The sequence below is a fragment of the Nasonia vitripennis genome, chromosome 4 (genome assembly GCF_009193385.2).
Source record: "Nasonia vitripennis strain AsymCx chromosome 4, Nvit_psr_1.1, whole genome shotgun sequence".
Taxonomy (NCBI): Eukaryota; Metazoa; Arthropoda; class Insecta; order Hymenoptera; family Pteromalidae; genus Nasonia; species Nasonia vitripennis.
In genome coordinates, this window is record NC_045760.1 from 31038843 (window position 1) to 31062352 (window position 23510).

Below are 23510 nucleotides of genomic sequence, written 5' to 3' on the forward strand. Positions count from 1 at the left end.
ATAACTTACCTCGAATTATATATTAGTAGTAATCCAGAGTAAAGCTTCTTATATGCGGCTATGATATTTCACTCGGTCAAGTGAAGCGTCTGTACCGTAAAGGTTTTTTCAAGCGCAGAGTATTATTATTTGTTGTATAAATTTTGCTGATGTGCACTAAGTAAATGTCACAAAAATATTCTTTTCTCACTATCACTGAATACTGCTGCCAATTGCTAGGCCAAGCGCTGCTTCTCGCTTCAGAGCGACCATGCGACTGACTCACGGCGACGCTCTGAGAGTAAACAACGCTGCAGTAATGCACGCATACGCCAGCCCCCGAAATCTGCCCACCCCCATAGTCAAATTTACGGGGGAAAAATAGTACGAGCGACCGCCACGGGCATGTATCTGCCTGCAATCGCCATATAAACGTGTGTTAAAACGACACTAGCGCCACCAGCTATCCCCTCTCTCCAGATACACTCGGTGCACCCACGCGGCGATCGAGAAATATCGCATGTGCAAGCAAGTGGCAACCCTAGCGGCGGCTTTGCGAAGCTATGAAACATATAATAAGCAGACGACTAAATGTCAAGCTTTTATAACCTATAATAGTAAACATCGAATCAATAAATATAAAGTATATAATATTTAGTATAAGTATAAGTATATAATATATCTTCACGATTGCATTTGTCATGTTGGTTTTTGTATATTTTCATAAATATATAAAATGTCCATTTTCGACACCGAACAAACTCTACACAGATATTTACTACACAAAAATACCCTACACAGATTTTTACTTCACTGAATGATTATAATACTACACAGAAATTCTCGACGCATGTTATTTTAATACACTGTAGTGTATTAAAATAACTTGTGTAGTATTATAATCATTATAAGGTGTAGAATTTATCAGTGAAGTAAGAATCTGTGTAGGGTATTTTTGTGTAGTAAATATGTGTGTAAAGTTTCTTTGTGTCATGTGTAGGGTTATTTTTGTGTAGAGTTTTTTCGGTGTTCGCGGTGGTGGCGCCATCAAGCAGGACTTGCACATGCGAATACCTGTAACGTTCCCGACTGGACTTACGGCGCGAATTAGGACCGGATCTGGTGCCTGAAAATTCGGATCCGGCCCGTAGTTGAAAAAACATGGAGATTTTTATGGCATCTCACGCGGCGCAGATCCGGGCCAGATTCGCAGCCGTAAAATCATTAAATGAATTAAAAACAATACTCTCGTTTAGAAAAACGGAAGCATGATTTTTCATCAAATGTTTTACCTTCTATAATGCATTTTAGAACGTTACCATTCGTTTGTGTTGATTTGAGTCGCGGTTATTGCTTCTATGCACTGAAAGAAAAGAAACATTGCAGCAAACATATATGTTAACTGTTAACATACACTGAGAGGAAAATAACATTGCAGCAAACATATACGTCAACTGTTAACATAGGCATGTTCGATTTGAGCCAATTATACGTATGTTAATAGTTAACGTAGCTATGTTATATGTCAAATAGCTGTATGTTAATAGTTAACATATGGCTGCCCTTTACGATTTTTCATAGACTTTATGAAGTAATCAGATAAAAATGATTAGAAAACACACTTGTATGAATTTTATTAATGAGTAACTTTACAGCGATATAATGTCAAAATTCAAAATTTTGTCTTTCATCGGCTTTTTGGGTCTAAATACAAAATCTGATAGTTGTAGAGATAAAATAATAAGTGTGATTCCAACTGATTCAGCAGCCTCTGGCATTTCCAAAATGGTATATGTCAACTAGTTTATCACTATTAGCTCAAAAGTTATTGGAAAAATTCAGTAGTGTGTTCTATTATTAATGATTTATTGATTATTCATGATAAATAAACCCTCAAGAATATTTTTTGTATGAAAGAGAATGACGGATTTTGAGGTTAGGCGGTACGAAAGAAACGCCATCTGCACGCAACACTACGCACAATAGCCATGAAATTCATATGTTAACTATTAACATACAGATATTTCTTGCAATATTTTGTATGTATACTATAAAAATCTATAGTATACATACAAACTGTTTTTGTTTCGTATAGAATATTTGTAAGATGTACAAGAATATATTAGCAATCATTGCTCCTAACGTGTGTACATGTTTACGGCAATGATATCTTTCTCTCAGTGTGGAAAATAAATTAAAATCTAAAAAATTGGTGTTTTGAGGTTATGTGTGCCAGTTTTATGGCATGAAATTAGGTGGGGAGACCCAAGTTCAGGGCGCATTCCGGTAGCGGTCCGGCGCTATTCTGATTTTTTGCCGGATTCGGCCCGGATTTGAGCCGCCTGAGACTCCGTATGAGGGCCGGATCCGGTAGAACTGATCCGGACCTGATAATAAGTCTGGCACGCCGTTCTTGATTTCCAGTCGGGATTTAGGCAGATATTGATTCACTGCGTTTTTTTTATAATAATAATTTTTCAGCGGCAGAAGATAAGCGGTTATTTTTCAAAAAAATATTTAATGATTGTAATACAATAATTCACAGAAAAATTCGGTATACAGATAAGACTCCGTATTAATTAACGGCGCAAATTTTGAGTCGCAGATGCATACGGAACCGCTGGCCTTCCAGCAACAAGAGGCACCACCGGCTTCGTCACCGGCACCGTCGATTCCACCGGACGATGCGGCTCCGGCACCAAGTGCCAGAGGACTGGACAGGCTAATACTGAGTTTCCTCGAGGCTGCGCTGCGGGACGATGCCGACGTTGACGCGTCCGACGAAGTGGCCAACGATACCGAGAGAAGGACATCCGAGGGCCTCGAGAGGCCAAGGAGGCACAGGGAGTTTTTCAGGTGCGATTTTCGTTGCTGTAGTTTTATTAAATTTTAGTCTAACTAAATTTTAACCCCCAGGTTTTACGGCTTCGAGCGTCACTACGGCAGCGAGCCACCTCGCACGCGTCACCATCACGGGCGTAACCAGCGCAAGCGTCACCCTCACAATCATCAGGAGTCGATCCGTCGAACGAGATCCACAGTCGATCAGATAACGAGACAGAACGACCAGCTCGCGATCGACGCTTCTCCTCAGCCACTGCCGCCGTTGCCGACCGACAGGAAGATCCTCGAGGAGGTCCAGTGTCTCAGACCCGAGTACATCGTCTTCACTTGGATTCTGTGTCTCATAGCTCTGGCCTCGGCTTTGAAGCTGTATTACCTTGTGAAGACTGCACTGGCGATTGTTGTCGTGACGATCTACGCGATTATGATTCTCGTTGTGGCCAAGGATAGGTTCTCGAACAGAGTGGACGAGGATCAGGACGAGTGAGTGATCGATTTTATTTTGAAATTTTTATTGAGCAGGGTTGTCATTTTTTATTCGAAATTTCAGAATGTCAATACCGCTGTCGGCGCAGATGCTGATCTTCCTCGTGATATTCCTGGTGATGGTGACGTATCACGGCCGGCTGGTGGAAGTCACCTCGAGACTGGATTTCCTGTGGAAACAGCAGGCCGAGCGCGAGCTTTCCGACATGATCGAGTCCAGGCACAACAATATGCAGCTGCTGAAAAATATACTACCGGATCACGTGGCGCATCACTTTTTGACGCAGGAGAGACCGTCCGAGGTAATATCCGAGCTTACCTTGTATCGATGAACAGGAGATCTGTGATATTTTTACGTTTTTCCAGGAGCTGTATTCTCAATCGCGCGATAAAGTAGGCGTGATGTTCGCCAGCGTGCCGAACTTCACCGAGTTTTACTCCGAAGACGTCAACAAGGGCATGGAGTGCATTCGTCTGCTGAACGAGATCATCGGTACGAGTTGACCTTATAATCCTTGAAATTCAAAAAATTGCTTGAACGACGATTAAAATTTGTATGTGATGCTTTGCAGCCGATTTCGATGAGCTGCTGGACGAGAGGCGCTTCCACTGCATCGAGAAAATCAAAACCGTAGGAGCTACCTACATGGCAGCCTCCGGATTGAATCCTTCCAGAAACGTGAGTCTTACACCGTAATATAATACATTATAATCTGAATAATTGATTTTTTTCAAACATCCAGCTGAAAGACACCGACGACATGGAACACGTCTGCCGCCTTGTGGACTACGCAGTGGCTATGCGTCAGCGACTCGAGGACGTGAACGTGCACTCGTTCAACAACTTTGACCTGCGTGTGGGCATCAGCTGTGGTCCTCTTGTTGGAGGTGTCATCGGTGCCAGAAAACCGGTCTTTGACATCTGGGGCAACACCGTAAACGAGGCCTCGCGCATGGACTCCACTGGCGTCATGGGCAAGATTCAGGTGCCCTCTGAGATCGCAAGGGTGAGTTTATTTTTGAGAATTCCTATTTTTATTTTGCCGTAGGTAAGTATTGGTATAAAGTGTAGGTGTGAAGACAGAAATCGATAGAGCGATCGATTGTCGAGAAAATGTGTGCCAAACACTTTCTGTATAATAGCTTGGTTTTATCTTTATCGTTATCAGAGGACTTTGCGTGATGAGAAATTTGCACAAGTGTGCTTGAATTACTTTCAACTCTATAATCAGTATTTTAAAACGCGTGAAACAACGATTATTTAAGGTGCTCCAACAAAATTTCAAAAGCAAACACCGCAACGTCTGTAAAATTGCCCACCAACAATATGAACTTCAGCTTGTCCAAGATGGACACACTTTTTATGTCGAGACGTCTTTCCCTCTCAACCTTTCCCTTATGAAAGACTACTTAAAGTACTACTGTCGTTGCCGAACAAGTCCTTGTGCCTCGCAGCGTACAATCTCGCGTAGTCATCACGCCACTTGTCGACGAATCCTCCTTCGACGCACCGACGCATGACCATATCGAACCTGGGCGTGTACGGCGATGTCTTAGTGAAGATCATGATGGAGAGCCCAGGCGCGATGGGTTTCTCGATGAAGCTCAGGATCCAGTCGTTCTCACCCGAGGAGTGACTGTAACTCAGCATTCGACCTACGGTTTCGCTCACGAAACATCCCTGTACCTCGTCGTTGTTCTTCACCAACGTCAGTTCGCAATTGAAGTCCATAGTCCTGTTGGAGGTCTGCATGTGAAATACCTCCTGGATCACGGGATCGTCGTACTAGTACTGGTTCATGGTTTCAATGACATTGAAGGGAATGTATGGGATGAGCTTGTGATGCACTATATCGTTCAGGGTACGTAGGTCCAGGTACACCATCTGCATGTAGTTCATCTCCACGAGTTTGCCGAGAATATAGGCGAAGGAACCTGAAGATATTAAGATTAAGAAGAGGAAGGAGATCCTCTCGGCAATACTTGACGGGATGGTTGTGGTCGTTTGACCGAAGATCAAAATGTGGATCACGTTGTACATCTTCCAGATCTCGTGGGGAAAAAAGACGTTCAGAATAGTAGTAAAAAATAGTATGAGCAGTACGATGAGGACGAACACGACGATGACCTGGTACGTGGCCATGATATCTATCTTTCCGTACTGCTTAACCACGGCATTTTTGCTGATCGGGTACAAGTAGATGCTTCTCTCCACTGTGTCGTCCCTTCCTATCGCCAAATAATTGTTGATTATAAAATCAATTTCAGCTCTTAGCAATGAATCCAAAGCAACGCCTTTGGTTGTGTTAAACCGAGCCAAGTTCGGGTACTTTTCGAGCTGTCGGGATACATTGAGGTTCACAGTAAAATTCGAACTATCAGCCACGGCTTTGGTGATGCTGGCGTCCAGGCCGCTGATGACACGCCAAACGTCGTTCACGAAATACTCTTCGTCGATCATAAGTTTGAAGTTAGCTTCATAGAAACCTACGTCTATCCTATAGCCGTGCATATTCTGCAGTTTGTCGGTGAATAAATTGACTGCGTTTGAGAGTGACTCAACGTGGTAATCGTCGTTAAATGGATTGTACTGACGTATCATCGCACCAATTGTCACGTCACTTTTTCTACGAAGACTATAGGGCCTTCGGGCTATCGTAACTTCGATAACGGCAGCGTCTAGTACTCTGTTTGCTTATATGGTTTCGAAAAATTCTCGCAGATTCTCACGATTTCCTCTCTCGACGATGAATAGCAGACGCTTTGGTCTTATCACGTCGACTGCGAATAAGTTTAGCGACTCGATGTACCTCATGAGATCTAATGTTGTATTTGTGTGAAATTTGGAGCTCAAAAAAAAATACGTGCAAAACTTTTCGCTCGGACCGTTTGATCAAACATTTTTTTATTCTTTCGGTTTTATTACTTTCCGTGACATCTATAATAATGTACGGAAACGTTGTTGCAATTTTTGTAATCAGTGAACCCGATTCCAGCGACGGGCAATCCGAGGATTCGATTATCAGCGTAATTTTTTTAATGAACGTTTGTTCGCTCATGTAATTTATCACGTAATTTGTAACGTCACTTTTCCCGCCAATAACTGGATTATCGCACAAAAAAATACCGAAAGCAAAGCAAAGTAACCACTGGTCGAAGTGCATTTTAAAGGAATAGAAGGTTGAAAGGTTTTGTAAATGTTCAGTCGACGTGTGCGTTCAAACTGTTGACTAGAACGCGGAATTTGAGCTTGCACGAATCGATAAATTTAAAAAGCATTCGCCAGTGTTTTGAGCATTAGGTTACCAAGCGACTTCCTTTTTACTAGTTTAAATAAAAATCAATGTGTATAACCATCGCCTTTTCTTCACACCCATTTTCACCGTAAAAGTAAAAATAGATTTTACAAAGTCACTTCGTCGTAAATCGAAAAGAAGAGCGGGAAGCACACGTGATACTTCTAAATCTGTGCCATTACAATGCATTAGCCGAACCAAACCGGTTAGAAGCGGCTAATTAATTTTTTGCGTTAGCGCAGTTTCTTATTGGCAATTTCCTGTTTTCAAATAAACAGTATACGTTTTACTTTAACTATGGCGGCTATTGCAAGTTTTAATACGGTGTAAGTAACGCTGAATATATGCCTGCAATTTTTCAATCACATCGGATAAACTGTACCGAGGTAATAAACTGAGATATCAACAGCGCTTGTAGTTAGTGATCTATGGCTGTCGCTACAGTAACATTCACCTCGCCGTAAAAGAGCGCGATTTCACTTTCATTTCATTATTTTTTAATAGTAGATTTAACATAAACAAAAATACATCGTTAGAACAATTTCGAAAAAGGTGAGTCTACCGATTATCCGATAGTTGTGGCTTTGCGAAACGTTTTAGTATTTCACGGTATTGTTGTTCGGGTACGTAATAAGAGTGTCTTTTTTGTTATAAATTTAGAAATACACTATCATCAGCCAAAATGAGGAACTCTCTCGTCGTCATCGTGCTCATTTGCTTCTCTCAAATACACGCGGTAATGATCGACTCGTTTTTTATATTCTGCTCTCGAAGGGTCTTTTGCTAACTACTTCTCGCTTTTATTCACGATAGATACCACTAACCAAAAAAAAAGAAAAATTCGTGCCAGCCGAGGACTCTAAGGAACAGTGCATGATAAAATTCGGGCTCGATCCAGGTATTTAAAAAAATAAAAACTAAAATAATCACGACATAGTTCGTTTTCAAACAAACCTCACCGATTTCTAGATTTCGTGGATTACCTGATCGGACTGCACAGACCGCAAATCGAAATCAATGCCTATATCGGAAGTAAGCACTCGTGCATTCACGCTTGTATGGTGAAATTGGATCAAAATTTGAACCCGTACGATTACGTCGTCGATCGCGTATCCGCCGATACCAAAGGTATTTAAATATTTTCCTTTAGTGCTTATGCTTTCTGTAGCCCGTTCGCGAATTAAAATTCTTTTTATCGTGTTTTCGCAGAGGAATACGAGCGATTGATAAAGCTGGTCAATAAATGCAACGAGAAAGGTAAACATTAGGAATAGTGTCGAGAATGCATGTGAATAATTCTTTTATTGAAAAAGCTTTCATTTGACTTTTGTTATATTTTAGACTCCGGAAACGGTTGCGTATTACTGGACTGTGTCAGACGGAACAAGGAGCTGAGAGATTTCGTTTATTAATAATAGTTTTTAGTCTATATGCAACCATCATATAACGTTTGATATGTAACGTTTAATTTCTGTAAAAATCATAAGATTATTCATGATGAATTAAATATATACGATTAAATATTTTTTATTTGCTTAAGGTTGTTACATTTTTTTATTGAACCTGCAAACACCTGTAGTGAGCATGTACATTGTTAAAAAAATATTACAATTTTATATGTTCTATTAATAATACGATCGTTTTATTTTGTGCTCTCAATACGTCTCGAGTCTATTCTGGTATCACCAATCATTCAATTCGTTTGCAAGTACCAATGAGCAAATGGCGGCTTGAAAAGCTCTATACATTTCATAACTCCGCAGTCGTTGCCTTCTCCAACTGCAAAGTAAGAGTAATTGTTAGATAATCGGCAACAAATAGGTCACTGTACTTTTTTCCTTAATTTTCGTTACCTAAAGCTTTGCACGAGTTTAGCTTTTCAAGTAACTCATCACGGTACACTTGGATTCGATTGTCGACTGTAAATGAAGTTAGTTTTAGTGTGAACATTTTTTAAAATAACAGACATTCGAGAAAATTCGTACTTGTGCTTAGTTGACTCTTCAAGTATTCGTACAAGCTTTTCTTGTCGGGATCGTTTCTTCTGAACATGCAAGCTAGGATGCAATTTCTCTCATCGTCGGTCAAGCTGCTCTCTATTTCGTCGCAGTTCTTCGCAGACAGAGCTTTTCAATTTGAAAACGTGTTATTTTTCATTATTCCGATATTTCGATAAAAACACAATGCTATCGATCGAAGTTAAAAATCTAACTTACTTGGATCTTTTTTCAATTCTCTCAAGCATTGAAGAGCCAAGGGCTCGAATCCGCCATCGTTATCCGGTTCTGAGTTGGGTCGCTAGAATATTAATATTGACGATAATGTGTAAATTATTAATGTATTACGTTGATTCACGATATACTCACAGCATTAATTCCAAAAATGCATAAAGCTATCAGAATAATCCAGCAAAGCTTCATGATTTCTTTCACTTTTGGGCTACAACGTTTCACTAAAACTTTCTTCGACGAGATTACTTTTGCGACTGACAAACGTGCGAGAAACTTTAAAACTCATACAATTATGCAAAAAATTATCAGTCTTGATAATTTTTTATATGTATACTATATATAGGTCACGCAAGAACAAAGTTTCGCAATCCTAATTTAATCTACCATAATTAATAGGAGCGCAAATATAAGATAAAAATGAATCTGAGGCCACTGTTGAGGTAGAACTAATTTAATTGATTGTCCAACTATATACATTATACTTAGTCGTGTGAAAGAATTTTTTAATGACATTTTTTATTACATCACTACGTGCATATTATATATTATTTAATAAGCTGAGGAAGCTTCTAAAAGTAGTAAACAGTAGTAATGGATAACAGTAGTAGTGGATTTTCGAACTGATTGATTTGGTTTTAATATCAAAAGGATTTGTGTCATGCATTTCCAATTTATTGCAAAAAGTAAATATTAGAATGTAATGTAGCGTTCGATTTTTATTGACAGAATATGCGCAAATGGAAGTTCCCAAGCTTTCAGACACATGAAAAGTTTACATTCATCTTCTTTAGCTGGAAACATAGTATACATTGCCTTAAAAATTGTACATTTTATATCAATAATCGAAGCTTCTGTAGAATTTTATTGGGCTTACCTTCGTTTATGCATCTATTTGCTATTACAACGTACTGATAGTCTTCGTTTTTCTTTTCATACCAATCAGGGAATTTCGTAGACGCTGGAAAATAATTTAATTACTAAATATTATTCGTAAAATTTGTATTAAAAGGTTCGAATATTTTATATTCAAAGTGAGTCTTTGTTTTTTGTTCAAACATGATTAAATCTTTTAATTTTAATTAGCTTGTTTGTGCAAACTTACGTAGATATGCGTTTTGTATAACGTAACTGTTTAAAGTTACTCCATTCTTCAATTCTTTCTTCTTTAAACATGATGTAATGCAGCCCAAATCGTAGGGGGCAATAGATTTTAATATGATATCTTTTACAGATAAACCTTTTTTCGCTAAAAATAAATACATAAAATTGGATATAAATAGTAAGATTTTTTCAATATTATCGAATTTTTCATACTTATGTTACTATGTTGATTCAAGCAATCTTCTATATCCATGGCATGTTTATTTTTTTCAGCGGAGTCATTATGTTTTTGCTTAAAAAAAGAATATCGTTTATTAGATTATCTATGAGATATTTATTTATAATTGTTTGGGGTGGTAAACTATTAATAATACCATGTATAAGAGTTTGTGGACAGAGTGAATCGGTAATTTTCATGAAAAATAATTTATTTACGTGAGTAGAATTTAACGTTACTGCAAAAATCTCCCGATGAGTAGCAAAAGGTCGTCAGTTGAATTTTGACCATAACTGAGGATAAAATTGTCACAGTATTTTAGTCTGTTACACGAATATAAAAAAATATCCTACCGTGTAAATTCCAACCACACAGAAAATCAAGAGGAATAGCAGTATTTTCATAATGATATTTTGAACAGTAAACTAGAGTACTGTCAGTTGTTACAGAAGAGACTGATGAGACATACAGATTATTCCCTGACCTTTATGAATGTACTACTTATTATCAGGTATTATTAAAAAATAATGAATCAGCAGCTACAGATATGAGCTCTGAAACGCTCCAACGTACGTCGGATGGATATTACCATTTATTTGTAAATAAATACTAAAATTATTTTTGTGACCTAATAAAAAAACTATTCTACTGTCTTGTCGAAATATTTATTTCCAATAAATTTGAATAAAATAAAATTTACATAATTATTTCAGTCTGTGTCAATCTTGCTAGGTTTAATCTTCTTACCAGCTGTTATGATTTTTGAAAACGGTTCCTTAGTTACATCGAGACAATGCAACAGTACACAATCATCATCGCCAGCTGTATACAAGAGAAATAAAGTTTAATTGATATTAATTGCATGCATACATAGACGCCAGGTTTAGACGAATGCATGCGAGTTACCTTCTCGAGTGCAATTCCGCACAGTTCCCAGCAAATTCTTTTTCTTCTCAGCAGTGAGACTATCGTCTGTTAAACAAATGATTTAGTAATAAACTTTACAATAAATGCGATATTTTTTAACGCACCTCTATTTATCACGGTTGCAATGGCCTTATCGATAGTTTGACGATTCTTGTACAGATGGTACATGCAAGAAAGCATACAGGCCAACGTTTTGTCGGATATGTTCTTTGGACTTTCATAATCTGGTTTTCCTATTTTGAACACGTACTTCAGATCGTCTGTAAGTGGTTCGACATGATTCATGGAATTTTTCAAAATAAGGTTGTTAGTGCGAAAAAATGTGTGCGCGTACTTACATTCGCTCAGCCCGTTCTCGGATAGACATTCATCCATTTTCTTTCGATAGAAATCGAAGCCATCCAGCTGTTTTGGGGTAAATATAAAAAAAAATTTATTGGATTGGATCCAATTTATTTTATTTTTTGAGGTTAATAAGCACAATAAGGGAAATTTTTTTATACAAATTACGTACCGCATACAAGCTTACGACACATAGCGCCAGTATAACAAAGAGATTTTTCATGATAAAAGTAGATTTTTTATGAGACCACCAACTAAAGAATTACGATAGCAGTGTGACTAGCGCAGTACATGTAATCGTCGTCTGACGTCTTCGTAGTACTGCTGCAGCATCTCTAAGCTATATGAAACTATCTCTAGGTCAATAGATTATGTTGTATATAATCATGATTAAAATTTTCTGTACTGCTTATAACCAAATCGTGAAATAGAATAAAAGTTTATGTTGATATGATTGAACTGGAAGCTTTAATTACTTTATTTATTTTATCAGTTTCAAATGTTCTATATTTTGTATAAAAACTACTCATTATCTCTTCTCAAGTAACCGTAGTTGTATCTACCAGCTGTAATGATTTTGTCGAATGGATCTCTGGTAACCTTGATGCATTGCAGCAATTTGCAATTGTCCCCTGCAGCTATAAAAAGTAAATAACAATTTTAAAACAAGCTTTGCGTTAAAAAGTTTTAATGCTATTTACTTACCTTCTGTTTTGCATTTATCTAGAGTTTCCTTCAAAGCTTTACGTTTATTTTCATCGTTGTTGAACATATCGTCTATAGTAGTGACATTGAAAAATATATTACTTTAACGACTAAATTTTTTTTTATAAACGTGATATAACAGTATATGTACAATACGGTACCTAGATTAATGACATCCAGAATAGCTTCATCCAACGTTTTTTGAGTTTCCCTCATGGTGATGGTAAAGTTATAGACACACGCTAACATGCAAGCCAATGCCTCTTCAGAAACATCACTGGGTATTTCCAAATTTACCTTTCCTATTCTAAACACGTACTTTAGATGAGCTGAAATTTGAAAATTATTTTTAATATACTTGAAGACTACAATGTTGAGCAATCGAGGTTCTTACTTTCGTTGAGGCCATTTTCGATCAAACACTGCGACATTTTCTGTCCATAATCATGTCTTTTGTCCTAAAACGAAATTATTAGTTAGTAAAAAAATTATTAATAAAACTACAATTTCGTACCGCACGTGATCCTGCTACGAGTACAATCAAGAAGATGAACAATCTATTCATTTTTAAACTGTTGGTATGAAATATTTGTAATGGTATAAGAGCCGTAAAATCGATCGATGTTGCCCGAACGATCAACTGCTAATGCTATAGTTTCTGAAAGATTATCAATTTGGAGCAGCGAAATCGTCGGCTCATCATTCGGTGTTATCAGCGAATTTTATAAAACGATGATTTCTTATGCGATACGATTCCCAACAACATCTACACATGATTATGTATTATGCATAAATATCTCCCTTATTTTTATATTTTAAGTTAAAATAGAATTAATTCACAAATTTTGCTTCTGTGCTTGCAGTTCCTGGAGACTCGTGGCTACAAGACGCAGAAACGCGGCCTGATCGAGGTCAAGGGCAAAGGCACCATGGAGACTTACTTTGTACTGGGCAAAGGTACTCTGCGCACCGAAGGGACGTATCGTGATCGCAGCGCCTGTCGCAGCCTCGCAGCTGTCGTCTACGGGGTCGTCCAAGCTCGGCGCAAGCACATGCGCAAGTGACTTGCTCAAGGTATTCCAGTTTTGTTGTAGTTTTTTATAATATCCTTTGGATTTTGCTTTTGAGAAGGCATTATTAATGAAGTGAATGAACGTTGTATTTTTAGTTTTTAGCATTTAGTACTATTTGACGAAAAATTCGAAATTTTTTTTTATTGCCTTACATTCGTTTTAATTTCTATATATGGAGCCTCTATTTTTTGCATTTTTGAAAACAACTACATACTTATTACAGTATTATGATATTATGGTAGCCCTAAAATACATAAAAAGAAGTTAACACAGTAATCGCATTAAAATTTGAATACACATTGCGTATAGATAATTTTAACGAATGTTATTCTTCGATGTGCGAAGCAATCGTTGTTAAATCAAAAAACTTTTGTAATCTAATGCAGTAGCGTTAGTGTATAATAAATATGTATCGAATATTTGAAGGTTAAATATATTGAAAATTATAATACGGCACATACGTGCCTGTGCATATAGGAACTAAAGTTGTGTAAGTTTGATAAAGTCTAATGTCAATGTAAGAGCAGAGCTGTGACAATCAATGTTTCATGTTATAGAAATTTAATTTTGCGTATTTTTATGACTAAAATATGTAAACTTTTTATTTTACGTTATTTCATTTTTAAACATAGTATTTACACAACCATGTTTAAAATAAGTCGTACGATGTATGTAGAGTAAATTAAAAGCTATAAGGATTTACCGTGTACTATCACGTAAATGAGGTGAATGTAAAAATATGCTGCAGGCAGCTGAAACATACTGTGAATTTATTCTTTCTTTGTCTTCTTATAGTAAAGCATTGTTATATTTAATGAACACGTGTCTTTTATTCTAGTAATATTTTATTACATTTTACTTATCCTTCTTATCTTTTAAATCTCCATATTTACAAGCTATGCTATTAAACAAAAAAATGGTACAGCATAGTATTATTAGATTAAATTTTTTTATCATTCGCATCTTTCGGTGTAATGATTAAGTTTACGAATGGCGGTTTCGTTATCTTAAGACAGTCTAAAAATTTACAGTTGTCACCCTTGGCTGGAAAAAGGAATAACAATCAGTTTACGTTATACAAAAAAGTGTATTATTCAATTCATCATTACCTTCTTTGCTGCATCTATTAATGGTTTCTAGCATTTCTTTTTTCTGGTCCTCTCCTAATGATTTATCTGTAGTAATATTCAATTGATATCAGCAATTTTTTTGCTTCTATTTTTTATGAGTTTTCTTACCTTTATTCACAGCTTTTACAAAGGAAGTGAAAAGAAAATCGTTGCTTCGTATACGTTTGTTGAACGAACATGCTATTACGCAGGCAATTTTGCTTTCCGGAACGTCTTTCAACTTCTCAAATTCGCCCTTTCCCACCTCCTTATGGATATCTATTATGAAAAGTACACAACTTTATAGACTTTCGTTTCTCCTCAAAACAAGCAATTAATCGATACCTTACAACTTACTTGTTGGAAGTCCATTATCCTGCAAACATTCTTTCAGTTCCTCCGATTCATCGTCAGCCACGATCTGTCAAACAGAAATGTATAAATTTTAAACAAATTTATATTTTATTAAAGTAAAACTTCAAGTTAATAAAAATACCCTCACAGATTGCAACAGTAGGAAGCAAAAGGACAAAACGACCAGGGAACGTTTCATCGTGAAAAGATGGTAATCGTGCGGTACTTGAATTGCAACTGCAGCTCACGTATAGTCGAGTGCACACGTTTAAGCCACCGGCGTCTTTAACTCTTGCTTCAAAATGATTGTCACTTTATGACACACTTTATAAACTGCCATTTGGCATAGCGCTTAATGGAGCTTATTAACACTAAATAGTGAAACTGTGAATCAAGCGACTCAAATAGTGTTATTTAAATATTTAAATAATACACAAATTTTATATGATATCATTAATGATTTAATGGATCAAATATAAGGGAAATAAGTATTGAGAATATTATTCTATGCACTTTTATTCAAGATAATTTACACACATTTCCCAATTTTTATTATAGTTTTTAACTATATTTCGTTAATGTTATTGTTTGTATGGAATATGCCGCTGTAGCGATCTTATCATCATATGCATCACTTTGAACCACTTGATGCGAAATTTTATCTTTTTAAATTTTTTGACGGAATTGGTATTTTCGAAGCTTAATCTCACTGGTCTTTCATTAGTTATTGCGAGAACAACGTCCATAAATTGTGACTCAATTATTTTAATGCAGTGAAGTAACTTGCAGTCATTGCTCTCAACTTAAAAAAAAACGAATGAAAGTTGAATAGTTAATACTAAGTGTTAATAGTTATTTATCATTACCTTCAGTGTAACAGTTATTCAAAGTTTCTCGCATTTGTTGTTTTACATCTTCCAAAATGTGAAAATCTGATGATGAACGAAAATTGTATGAATTTGAATTCAAAAGTCTAATGATTAGTATCATTAGCTAATTATATACATACTTCCAAAATTCAAAGCTTCTGTGAAAATTGCATGAAGAGTTTCGTTGCCTGAATGCTCTTTGCGAAAGGAACACGCCAAAGTGCAAGCCAATTTTTCTTTCAAATCAACATTCACATCTCGATCCAAACTGTTTATGTTTGAACCACCGATTGCTCTTTTATATAATTTATCTTTAAAATAATGAAAGAAATTTTATTCGTGATTATTAATTTAAACACAGTTTCACAATTGTTAAATATGAAAAAATGACTTAACTTCTTAATCCATGCTCGACCAAACATTTCTTCAAGTTGTCGGAACGCCTAGCGCTACTCTATTGAAAAATATAATCATGTCAGTTATGTCAGTAGTTATCAATCCGTTGGGTTGACCTTGACATTGATAAGTCGCAGTCAAATCTTACCGTGTGTAAATATATAAAGTAAAAGCAGACTATTATTATAAAACGTTTCATTGCGTCTATTTTATTATAAATCAGCTATACACTTTACATTGAAAGCATCACAGCTAAACGAACACTGACGGCTTTAGCGTTGGTTCTATGGAACTACAAGAACCATCTATCTCAAAGCAGATAAAGCATATTGAATACTAATATGTTTTTCATGAAGCAACAGTTTATCAAGTGCGAGGCATGTGCATATTTTTAGAGCGAAAGATCGAACTCTCAAAATGCTCTCAAGCTTCACCTATCTGGTGCAGCTTCGCAAAGTCGTTTTGGCATGGGACAAAGTGCCGATTTTGTGGGCAAGATGGTTAACGATGAACGTTTCCATCGTGGCCTGTTTATATTAGACTTATATAATGTATATACGATTGTATACAGAATCACGCATATATTCAAAACAGAGACTTAATTTCGCCAAGCTGTCGATTAGTTTCATTCTATACGGTGAAACGAAGAGCAAGTATTAACGGCTTAGCTCCTCTGAATTAGTGTATTATTGTCTATTTTTGTTTGTTTATTTAAGCAGCAATTGTCAAAGCGCACAAGTTTTTTCTTCCATTTTTTTTAAATTTCGCTATGGACAAGCAAAAACCAATGTCAGGTAAATTGTCAGTGCCCTATAAAAGTTTGAATGATAAATAAAAGCATCGGTGAAACTTGTTCCAGCGCAAGGACCAAACAGAGACCGTCACAAATTTGTCTACAATCTGAATAACCAATATCCAAATCTGAAGATGAAGGGCTCGAAGGAAGAACGTGATGAGCTTTTGGCTCTAAAAGGCGAACTGGATCGCTGGGTCCTCTGGCTACGAACCTTAGACTACTGGCGATTTCCGGGCAAGTTTCAAGAAATCGACGCGACGAATTCCTTGATCAAGTATTGGACCGACAAAATCGACGGTAGAAAGCTCAAAGATAAGTACGAATTCGGAGTCACTAAGAACAATCGTAAATCGAACAGTGAACCTTCTCGCATTGGACCACCCGATCGGGAAACATTCGAGAACGTTGTCAGGATGATCGAGCAGCTAAGGACGATCTGGAGTGTTGTGAAGATAAAGTTAGTGTTTTGGTAAGTATACGAGAAGCGAATAGTGATTTTAATCTTATCTATTTCGCCGCAGATACGCCGAAGCAGTTGCCAATTCGTCGCAGAGTATGGACGAGAGGATTTTGCGCTGCGACGGCATATTCAACTTTCATTAACTGCCTGGCGACAAGTGCGGCTTGTAATCACTGGCTGCTACTTTTAAATCGATTTTATACTGGTAATCGTTCCCACATGCGCGCGAAAAACCGTTTGTAAACGTATTGATTTCGATTCGAAATTTTTAATATAAGTATAGCGTATGAATTTTTTAAAATAAGTTGATCGATGACATTCATTTTATTGGAATAAAAGATAATTTTAACAACTTTTTAAATGGTTTTGGTTTCTATCTTTCTTATGCGCTACGCGAACGGTTATTTTGGACTCAGATGTTTTGGGCTTATTGATGATACAGATTGAAGAACGGTGCCCTTAATATTTTGATGCATTTCACCAATTTGCAGTTGTCTCCTGCCGCTGTGAAAATAAAAATAACGTTGAGTTATTATTATTGTATATAAATCATATTGTTCTAGCCGGAGTATTACCTTCGATACCGCATCTGTTCAGCGTTTCGAGCATTTCCTTCTTCTGATCAGCTATAAGCTTGTCGCCTATAATCGAAAACATTCATTTGAGTATAACATCCCAAACTCGATTCATTCGACGTAGTATACTCACTCTCATTGATCCTAGTTTCGAATCTCTGTTGTAGTGATTTATCGTGTGTTATTTTATCTTGCTTGGAATAAAGGCAGAACATTGTACACGCCAGTTTGTCCTCGTCCACCTTTTTCAAAATCTCCTCCACCCATCCTGGCTCGTTTAAGTGTTCCAAGTTTACTGCGTCAGCTGTAAGGAACATACGTGACAATTACTATACCGTATCTATTTTTAAATATGTGTTTCAGTTTTGTAAACTGTATGACTAATTCATTGTTTATCTTTTAAAGTATTTTAAACAATTTTACTTACAAGCATTAAGTCCGTTGTCGACGAAACACTTTTGCATGTCCCTGGCGACAACAAACTGCAGTGGACAGGAATAATGATTATTATCGAAATTAAATAACTGTTAATGTATGCATCTTATATATAAAAATACTCACAGTATACAGGAGATCGTAGAATGGAAGCTTGGTTATTTGGACACACTGAAGCAGTTTACAGTCATCATCACCGGCTATAGAAAGTAAACCAAAATTTAGAATATACATCTTTACATCAGTTTATTGAAAATTGTAAATTTCAATTACTACCTTGAGTTTCACAAGTGTTCAGGGTCTCCGTCATCTCTTTGCGCAGATTTTCCGACTTGTAGGTATCTTAAAAGAAAGGAAGGAGTTACATAAACTATTTAGTCCCAAAATATGATACTCGCATTTGTAACGCTTAAATTACTTTATTCACCTTCGGACAGGACATCTTTGATCACTTCGTGAAGGCTTTGTCCAGGACTTTCCTTTTGGAAAATGCATGCTAAAACGCAGTCTAATTTTTCTCTGTCTTCGTCCTTTATTGTAGTATCCGCAAATTTTACGCTGCCGAGGGATTTAAGTAAATTCATATCAGCTGTGAATGTAAATCATCGAATTTAAGTTAGTTACTCGTCTCTTTTTGTGGTATACTTAAGTTATATGTGCTTTTATTTTCTACTCACTCTCTTGGAGTCCATGTTCTGTCAAGCATTCCTTAATGTGATTTGAGTCAGCACTAGTCTGTTAAAACAAAATCATATTATATCTATAACATATTAGTTCAGAAATAAAGATTTTCTTACCAACTGGAAAACTGCGAAGCAGGCAATCAATACGATGGATAAGTTCTTCATTTTGGAGGCTCCACTGACGGTTTCTACTGCAGTTCAAATGACGATTCCTGGCCTCTAACAGATGCTATATATAGTTCGAGCTAGATTATCAGTTCAGTTAAAGAAAAATAATCAGCCTTATATTGCGAGCTATATCAACGTTTATCGCTATTCGTAAAAATGTGCAGCATATAGATGTGTCGTTTAAAATGCTGGTAGGTCAATCATTTTCCTGGTGCCTGAAAAAGGGCTTAAAAAGTTTGATAACGCGTTTCTCTTCAAATTGTATAGATATATGTATGTTATCTACCATATTTGAATCAAAAGCTTAACACTGACTCTGAATAAATATTTCAAGGTAGAAAAACTTAAAGTTATTTTCGTATTTGTGTATGCATAATTTGATAACGATTATCGGTTTGCAGACTGAAAAATCATCGCCGTATTAGCTATATCAAGCGGAAGAAAAATAGAAAATATCTATTCATCATTGAAAATTCCATCGGAAGATGAAAATATTCTCTGTACGTACTTGCGTGATCGCGCGGAAACTAAAATAAATTTAAGAGCACACGTATATACGTCAACGAGCAAAGCTATCGTATCAAAGCAAAAATCTTTTTCTTATCGCAAACTCTCGTTCTCCGCTTCGTGCATCGTCGATTGTAATTAACCAATAACGTACATCCACCTTATCTCTCCATAGCCACCGGAAAATTCACTCGCCTGCGAATCTCACGTCTGGAAGCTGATTGGCGCTTATTAAGAGAATGGGATGAGACCAAGATAAGGCACTTCTTTAATATAATGTCGGAACTTATTATACATATAGCCATTAGTTCGGCATATTTATCACTTTGTACAAAAAGTTATACAACGTTTTAATGGAAATCTCGTTTCTGAATAATGCGACAATAATTTAACAAATATCAAACTACTTTTGGTGCACACGAGTGCTACATCGCGTCTACATAAACATTTTCTGATCTTCGCCCTTTCCACTGTCCTCGATGCCGACTGTTAAAATCAAATCGGCGAACGGGGCCTTGGTCACATTGATACAATGCAGAAATTTGCAGTCGTTGCCGAAAGCTGTGGGAAAACCAATCGATGTATCGTCATTCGGATCAACCTCTAACATTTTTAAAATTTACCTAGACCATTGCAGTAATTCAAAATATCCAGCATCTCTTTGCGTTCGCTCGCCGAGTACTCGTCGTCCAGATCTAAAAAATCGAAAAAAAAAATCGAATCATAACATCACACCTCGATCCTACGTCAACAATACCTTTCTTTATTATCCTCGTGAGGTAATTGTAGATCGACTCTTTCTTCTGCGTGAAGTCGTCGAAAGCACAGGCGATCACGCAGGCGACTTGCTTATCCACGGTTTTCAAAGCGTCGCCGTTCGTCTTGACCACCTCCTCGAAAGTCGCCGTGTCGACTTGGAATATGAAAAACGTGTCTATAGGCCTTTTCTCCACAATAATTTATACAATCAAACAAAATTACTCTTACTGGATTTTATCCCATTCTTTACCAGGCACGTCGTCACGCTCTCCGCGTTCACCTGATTTTTTTCGAAAAATTCAATTTTTCCAGCTCTTATAAATTTATTTACATACGAGTACATATAGGGATATGTGAAAAAATAAAGGTATAGAGATCCATACCGCGCGCAATAGTCCGGAGAGGCAGATCAGTTGGATAATCAAGAAGCTTTTCATTTCGAAGGCTGTGCTCTCGCAGGGGCTATAACGTTCTCTCGTATATAACGTGCGATAGGTATGATTGAAGAATTGCAACTGCAGTTCGCGTAGATGAGTCGTCGCGCTGAAGCTCTTTATGCTCGCGGTATAGACGATCATCTCTTTAGGAATCAAAAATGACCGACGTCATAGAGGGAGCTTATATTATGGCCGAGGTGAATGGAAATTCCAGTGCGTGGAGCATAAACAGGTGTAGATTCGATGCACAAATAAAAATGCAGTAGGCTTTCTACGTCTATGTTTAATTTTATTACGTATATGTTGGAGTTATATTGGGGCAGCGCTAAGCTGCGACCTTAAGCTCGAGCTATATTACACTCTTCAGGGGTTTTTAAAATACAGCTGCACGAACGGCGGCCTCATCAGCTTGACGCACTTTCCGAACTTGCAAGAGTCTCCTCGGGCTGGAAGGAAGAAACGTAGGATTAGTTCAAAAGCCTATAACGTCGTACGTCGACGTATAAAAATCGTCACCTTGGTGATCGCATCGGTCCAGGGTCTCCTTCATTTCCCTCTTCTTCTCCTCCGGTAGGCTGCCTGCGAGATCGATTTAAATTAACAATTTTTTCCTTGTAAAAATCAACAGCAAACTTACTCTTAGTGATCAGCGTCTCGAGCCTCTTGTGAATAGTCTCGTTCGGATCCATGTCCTTGTAAACGTGCTTATTCTTGTCGAATTCGCAGGTCATGGCGCAGGTGATGTTGTCCTCGCCGACGTGTTTCAGCACCTCCGACACCGACTCCCTGTGCAGCATCTTTCTGTAGCGTAGGTCACCTAGAAAATTCAATGTCGCGCATTAGCCTCTCCATTCGAAGTTATTGCTCGATGTTATTACTCTATTTACTGAATGTCAGCTTGTTCGAGAAGAAGCACTCTTTGATGACGTTCGTCACATCGCGAATCTGTGGCAAACGAGAGAAGAAGTTTAATTTTAAACAAAGTAGAAGCTCTTGGACTGCTCTGCACTCACTATAGCGGCGTATTTGTCGAATGGAGGCTGAGTAGCTTCGAGGCATTTCAAGAGATTGGTGTCATTTCCATCAGCTGCAACAGTGAACGTATGGCAAAAAGATGAGTATTTGCATCCTTCTAACGAAACGTGGCTCGTTATATATCCTACTTTTTTTATTGCAAGCGTTCAAGGTCACCAGCAGCTCCTTCCTCTTGTTGTTGTCGATTTCGCTATCTGCGTGTTAGGAAAAAGCGATACGAAGTTGAAGATTCTGGAAAAGCTCGAAAAGCGAAAATTTCGATTACCCATGTTGATGAGCTCCGTGAGGGTGCCGAAGAGGGCCTTGTTGGTTTTGTGATCCTTGCGGAAGATGCAGGCAATGGCGTCGACCAGTTTGTCCTTCGGGGCATCTTTCAGTATGTGCTCGTTTCCAGGCTCACCGACGGCGTCCAGTATCCTTATGTCGGCTGGAATTGGGATCGGTATCGTTATCTTAAGCTCAAGAAAAGCTTTGAATCGGTAACTTACTCTCCTTGAGCCCACGTTCTTTCAAGCATGTCACGGTGTCGTCGTAAATGTCGGCTCGTCCCTACGAATGAAATTATACTCATATGTGACCCGTAATTCCATTGACATGGTCGCAACGACTAGTTGTCGCGGTTAATGAAAAAAATTTCTATTCTACGAAATATAGGTCGAGTCGCTTATATCGTACCAGTGGCGACGTGAGGCAAAAAATGAAGAGGATCAGAAATCGTTTCATCGTGACGGCGCTTGGCTCATGTACACACGCACATACACACAAAACACAACTGAATCCACTCGTTCGAGCGACGACTTCTTATATAGCTGAGAAAAAGATAAGCCGATCGCTCAATCGTTGCTTCGATTTTTATCGAACGAGTGCGAGTAAAAAAAGATCGAATTTCGCTGAAATTTTCTCTATACCAACTAGAGATACTATCGCGCGCGCGCGCTGTGCCAATTCTTCGCGCCTGGATCGACGGACGTTCCGCACCGGTGTTTCTTCACGTGCGGTAAGGCGCAGACTATTCGAAATGTGGAAAGGTGGGGATAAGGAGCTTGATTCACTCTTGGACACACATGTGCAGCCGCACTGCTTATGCGCAAAAAGAAAATTGGCTTTATTCAATTACAACACATCGTCTATGCGCTGATGTCGTTACAAAATATACGCGCGTGTGTCTTACATCGTTTATTAGTTCAATTAACTCCTGACGTTGGGTTGTTTTTTCTCTTCAAGGTCGAGGCCTAACGAAAAAGATGTCGACGAATGGAGGCCTGAATAGCTTGGTGCACTTCACGAATTTGCACTCGTCGTTCGCAGCTTCGAATAGGAAAAGTAGAATTTGTTGTTAGTTTTTGCTGAGGATTGAAGTGCACGATAGTATCGTGAGATTTTGGCTATTCCTTCGGTGTTGCATCTCTGCACGGTATCCATCAACGTTTTTTTCTGGTCATCGGGTACATCGGCTGCTCGCGAAAACGAAAATGTCATTTCGTGTTGTACTTTGGCTAACTACTTCGGGCAACTCGGCCGCTGACATTAGATCGTTTAATCACCAGCTCTTTAGATTTGAAAAAAATTGCCTTTGCAAGCTCCAGTTCTGGTGTCGAGAAAGACGTGGAAAACTGCAGTAAAGGAGCTTTCTGAAAATAGAGGTCATGACGTGCGTTTCAAAGACTTTTAATGTAATCAGTTATATGCATTTTTACTGTTTATTTACGAACTGCAGATACGAAGG

At 37.7% G+C, this 23510-nt stretch overlaps 9 protein-coding genes across 14 annotated transcripts in view; 3 read left to right on the forward strand and 6 right to left on the reverse strand.

The window, feature by feature from the left end:
* LOC107982181 (ankyrin-3-like) overlaps positions 1-260 on the reverse strand; it is a 5129-nt gene extending 4869 nt beyond the window's left edge. Inside the window, exon 1 of the mRNA XM_016989928.2 lies at positions 10-260. The gene's annotated coding sequence lies outside the window, so the exon portion shown is untranslated. The remainder of the gene's footprint in view (positions 1-9) is intronic.
* LOC100679362 (adenylyl cyclase 78C) overlaps positions 1-14020 on the forward strand; it is a 27855-nt gene extending 13835 nt beyond the window's left edge. The window contains exons 13-19 of the mRNA XM_032599775.1: positions 2585-2835; positions 2896-3306; positions 3374-3611; positions 3676-3802; positions 3882-3988; positions 4053-4316; positions 12992-14020. Coding sequence (XP_032455666.1) covers positions 2585-2835; positions 2896-3306; positions 3374-3611; positions 3676-3802; positions 3882-3988; positions 4053-4316; positions 12992-13192 — 1599 coding nt within the window. The 3' untranslated portion in view covers positions 13193-14020. The remainder of the gene's footprint in view (positions 1-2584; positions 2836-2895; positions 3307-3373; positions 3612-3675; positions 3803-3881; positions 3989-4052; positions 4317-12991) is intronic.
* Positions 6957-8135, forward strand: LOC116417409. Of its 2 annotated transcripts, none has more exons than XM_031930325.1 (6): positions 6957-7157; positions 7266-7341; positions 7419-7503; positions 7575-7733; positions 7815-7862; positions 7947-8135. In XM_031930325.1, the coding sequence occupies exons 2-6, from the start codon at positions 7288-7290 to the stop codon at positions 8015-8017; spliced, it is 417 nt and encodes a 138-aa protein (XP_031786185.1). In that variant the 5' UTR covers positions 6957-7157; positions 7266-7287; the 3' UTR covers positions 8018-8135. The 2 variants fall into 2 exon arrangements, with proteins under 2 accessions (XP_031786185.1, XP_032455692.1); XM_032599801.1 differs by having other exon boundaries at positions 7021-7157; positions 7241-7341.
* On the reverse strand, positions 8117-11741 carry LOC107982182. Of its 4 annotated transcripts, XM_016989934.3 has the most exons (13): positions 11596-11741; positions 11420-11486; positions 11186-11341; positions 11061-11126; positions 10902-10976; positions 10151-10229; positions 9939-10082; positions 9711-9794; positions 8972-9090; positions 8822-8903; positions 8591-8731; positions 8459-8524; positions 8117-8384 (listed from the first exon to the last, which is right to left on the reverse strand). In XM_016989934.3, exons 6-13 carry the CDS (start codon positions 10188-10190, stop codon positions 8299-8301), a joined length of 762 nt encoding a protein of 253 aa, XP_016845423.2. In that variant the 5' UTR covers positions 10191-10229; positions 10902-10976; positions 11061-11126; positions 11186-11341; positions 11420-11486; positions 11596-11741; the 3' UTR covers positions 8117-8298. The 4 variants fall into 4 exon arrangements, with proteins under 4 accessions (XP_016845423.2, XP_031786166.1, XP_031786167.1 ...); XM_031930306.2 differs by lacking the exons at positions 10902-10976; positions 11061-11126; positions 11186-11341; positions 11420-11486; positions 11596-11741 and adding exons at positions 10312-10447; positions 10508-10612; XM_031930307.1 differs by lacking the exons at positions 10902-10976; positions 11061-11126; positions 11186-11341; positions 11420-11486; positions 11596-11741 and adding exons at positions 10373-10447; positions 10508-10610.
* Positions 11873-12849, reverse strand: LOC116415700. The gene is made up of 5 exons (XM_001605617.6): positions 12643-12849; positions 12523-12586; positions 12290-12457; positions 12129-12200; positions 11873-12061 (listed from the first exon to the last, which is right to left on the reverse strand). The coding sequence occupies exons 1-5, from the start codon at positions 12691-12693 to the stop codon at positions 11946-11948; spliced, it is 471 nt and encodes a 156-aa protein (XP_001605667.1). The 5' UTR covers positions 12694-12849; the 3' UTR covers positions 11873-11945.
* Positions 13955-16255, reverse strand: LOC100678515 (putative odorant binding protein 50). 2 transcript variants are annotated; one of them, XM_008216487.4, is made up of 9 exons: positions 16078-16255; positions 15930-15982; positions 15674-15844; positions 15531-15596; positions 14813-15466; positions 14668-14731; positions 14440-14589; positions 14311-14376; positions 13955-14245 (listed from the first exon to the last, which is right to left on the reverse strand). In XM_008216487.4, the coding sequence occupies exons 5-9, from the start codon at positions 14861-14863 to the stop codon at positions 14142-14144; spliced, it is 435 nt and encodes a 144-aa protein (XP_008214709.1). In that variant the 5' UTR covers positions 14864-15466; positions 15531-15596; positions 15674-15844; positions 15930-15982; positions 16078-16255; the 3' UTR covers positions 13955-14141. The 2 variants fall into 2 exon arrangements, with proteins under 2 accessions (XP_008214709.1, XP_016845422.1); XM_016989933.3 differs by lacking the exons at positions 15531-15596; positions 15674-15844; positions 15930-15982; positions 16078-16255 and having other exon boundaries at positions 14807-14967.
* A 116-nt stretch (positions 16256-16371) lies between these two features.
* On the forward strand, positions 16372-17540 carry LOC103317726. The gene is made up of 3 exons (XM_008216489.4): positions 16372-16723; positions 16789-17182; positions 17247-17540. The coding sequence occupies exons 1-3, from the start codon at positions 16699-16701 to the stop codon at positions 17326-17328; spliced, it is 501 nt and encodes a 166-aa protein (XP_008214711.1). The 5' UTR covers positions 16372-16698; the 3' UTR covers positions 17329-17540.
* Positions 17477-19570, reverse strand: LOC100121014. The gene is made up of 10 exons (XM_008216490.4): positions 19333-19570; positions 18993-19261; positions 18873-18930; positions 18623-18784; positions 18472-18537; positions 18322-18395; positions 18188-18242; positions 17894-18064; positions 17761-17826; positions 17477-17689 (listed from the first exon to the last, which is right to left on the reverse strand). Exons 2-10 carry the CDS (start codon positions 19041-19043, stop codon positions 17613-17615), a joined length of 780 nt encoding a protein of 259 aa, XP_008214712.1. The 5' UTR covers positions 19044-19261; positions 19333-19570; the 3' UTR covers positions 17477-17612.
* A 238-nt stretch (positions 19571-19808) lies between these two features.
* On the reverse strand, positions 19809-23399 carry LOC100120966. The gene is made up of 13 exons (XM_001604508.4): positions 22460-23399; positions 22273-22333; positions 22050-22211; positions 21913-21978; positions 21763-21836; positions 21637-21694; positions 21387-21566; positions 21266-21328; positions 20696-21195; positions 20541-20592; positions 20311-20466; positions 20177-20248; positions 19809-20114 (listed from the first exon to the last, which is right to left on the reverse strand). The coding sequence occupies exons 1-9, from the start codon at positions 22505-22507 to the stop codon at positions 21113-21115; spliced, it is 795 nt and encodes a 264-aa protein (XP_001604558.1). The 5' UTR covers positions 22508-23399; the 3' UTR covers positions 19809-20114; positions 20177-20248; positions 20311-20466; positions 20541-20592; positions 20696-21112.
* Between the last annotated feature and the right edge of the window lie 111 nt (positions 23400-23510).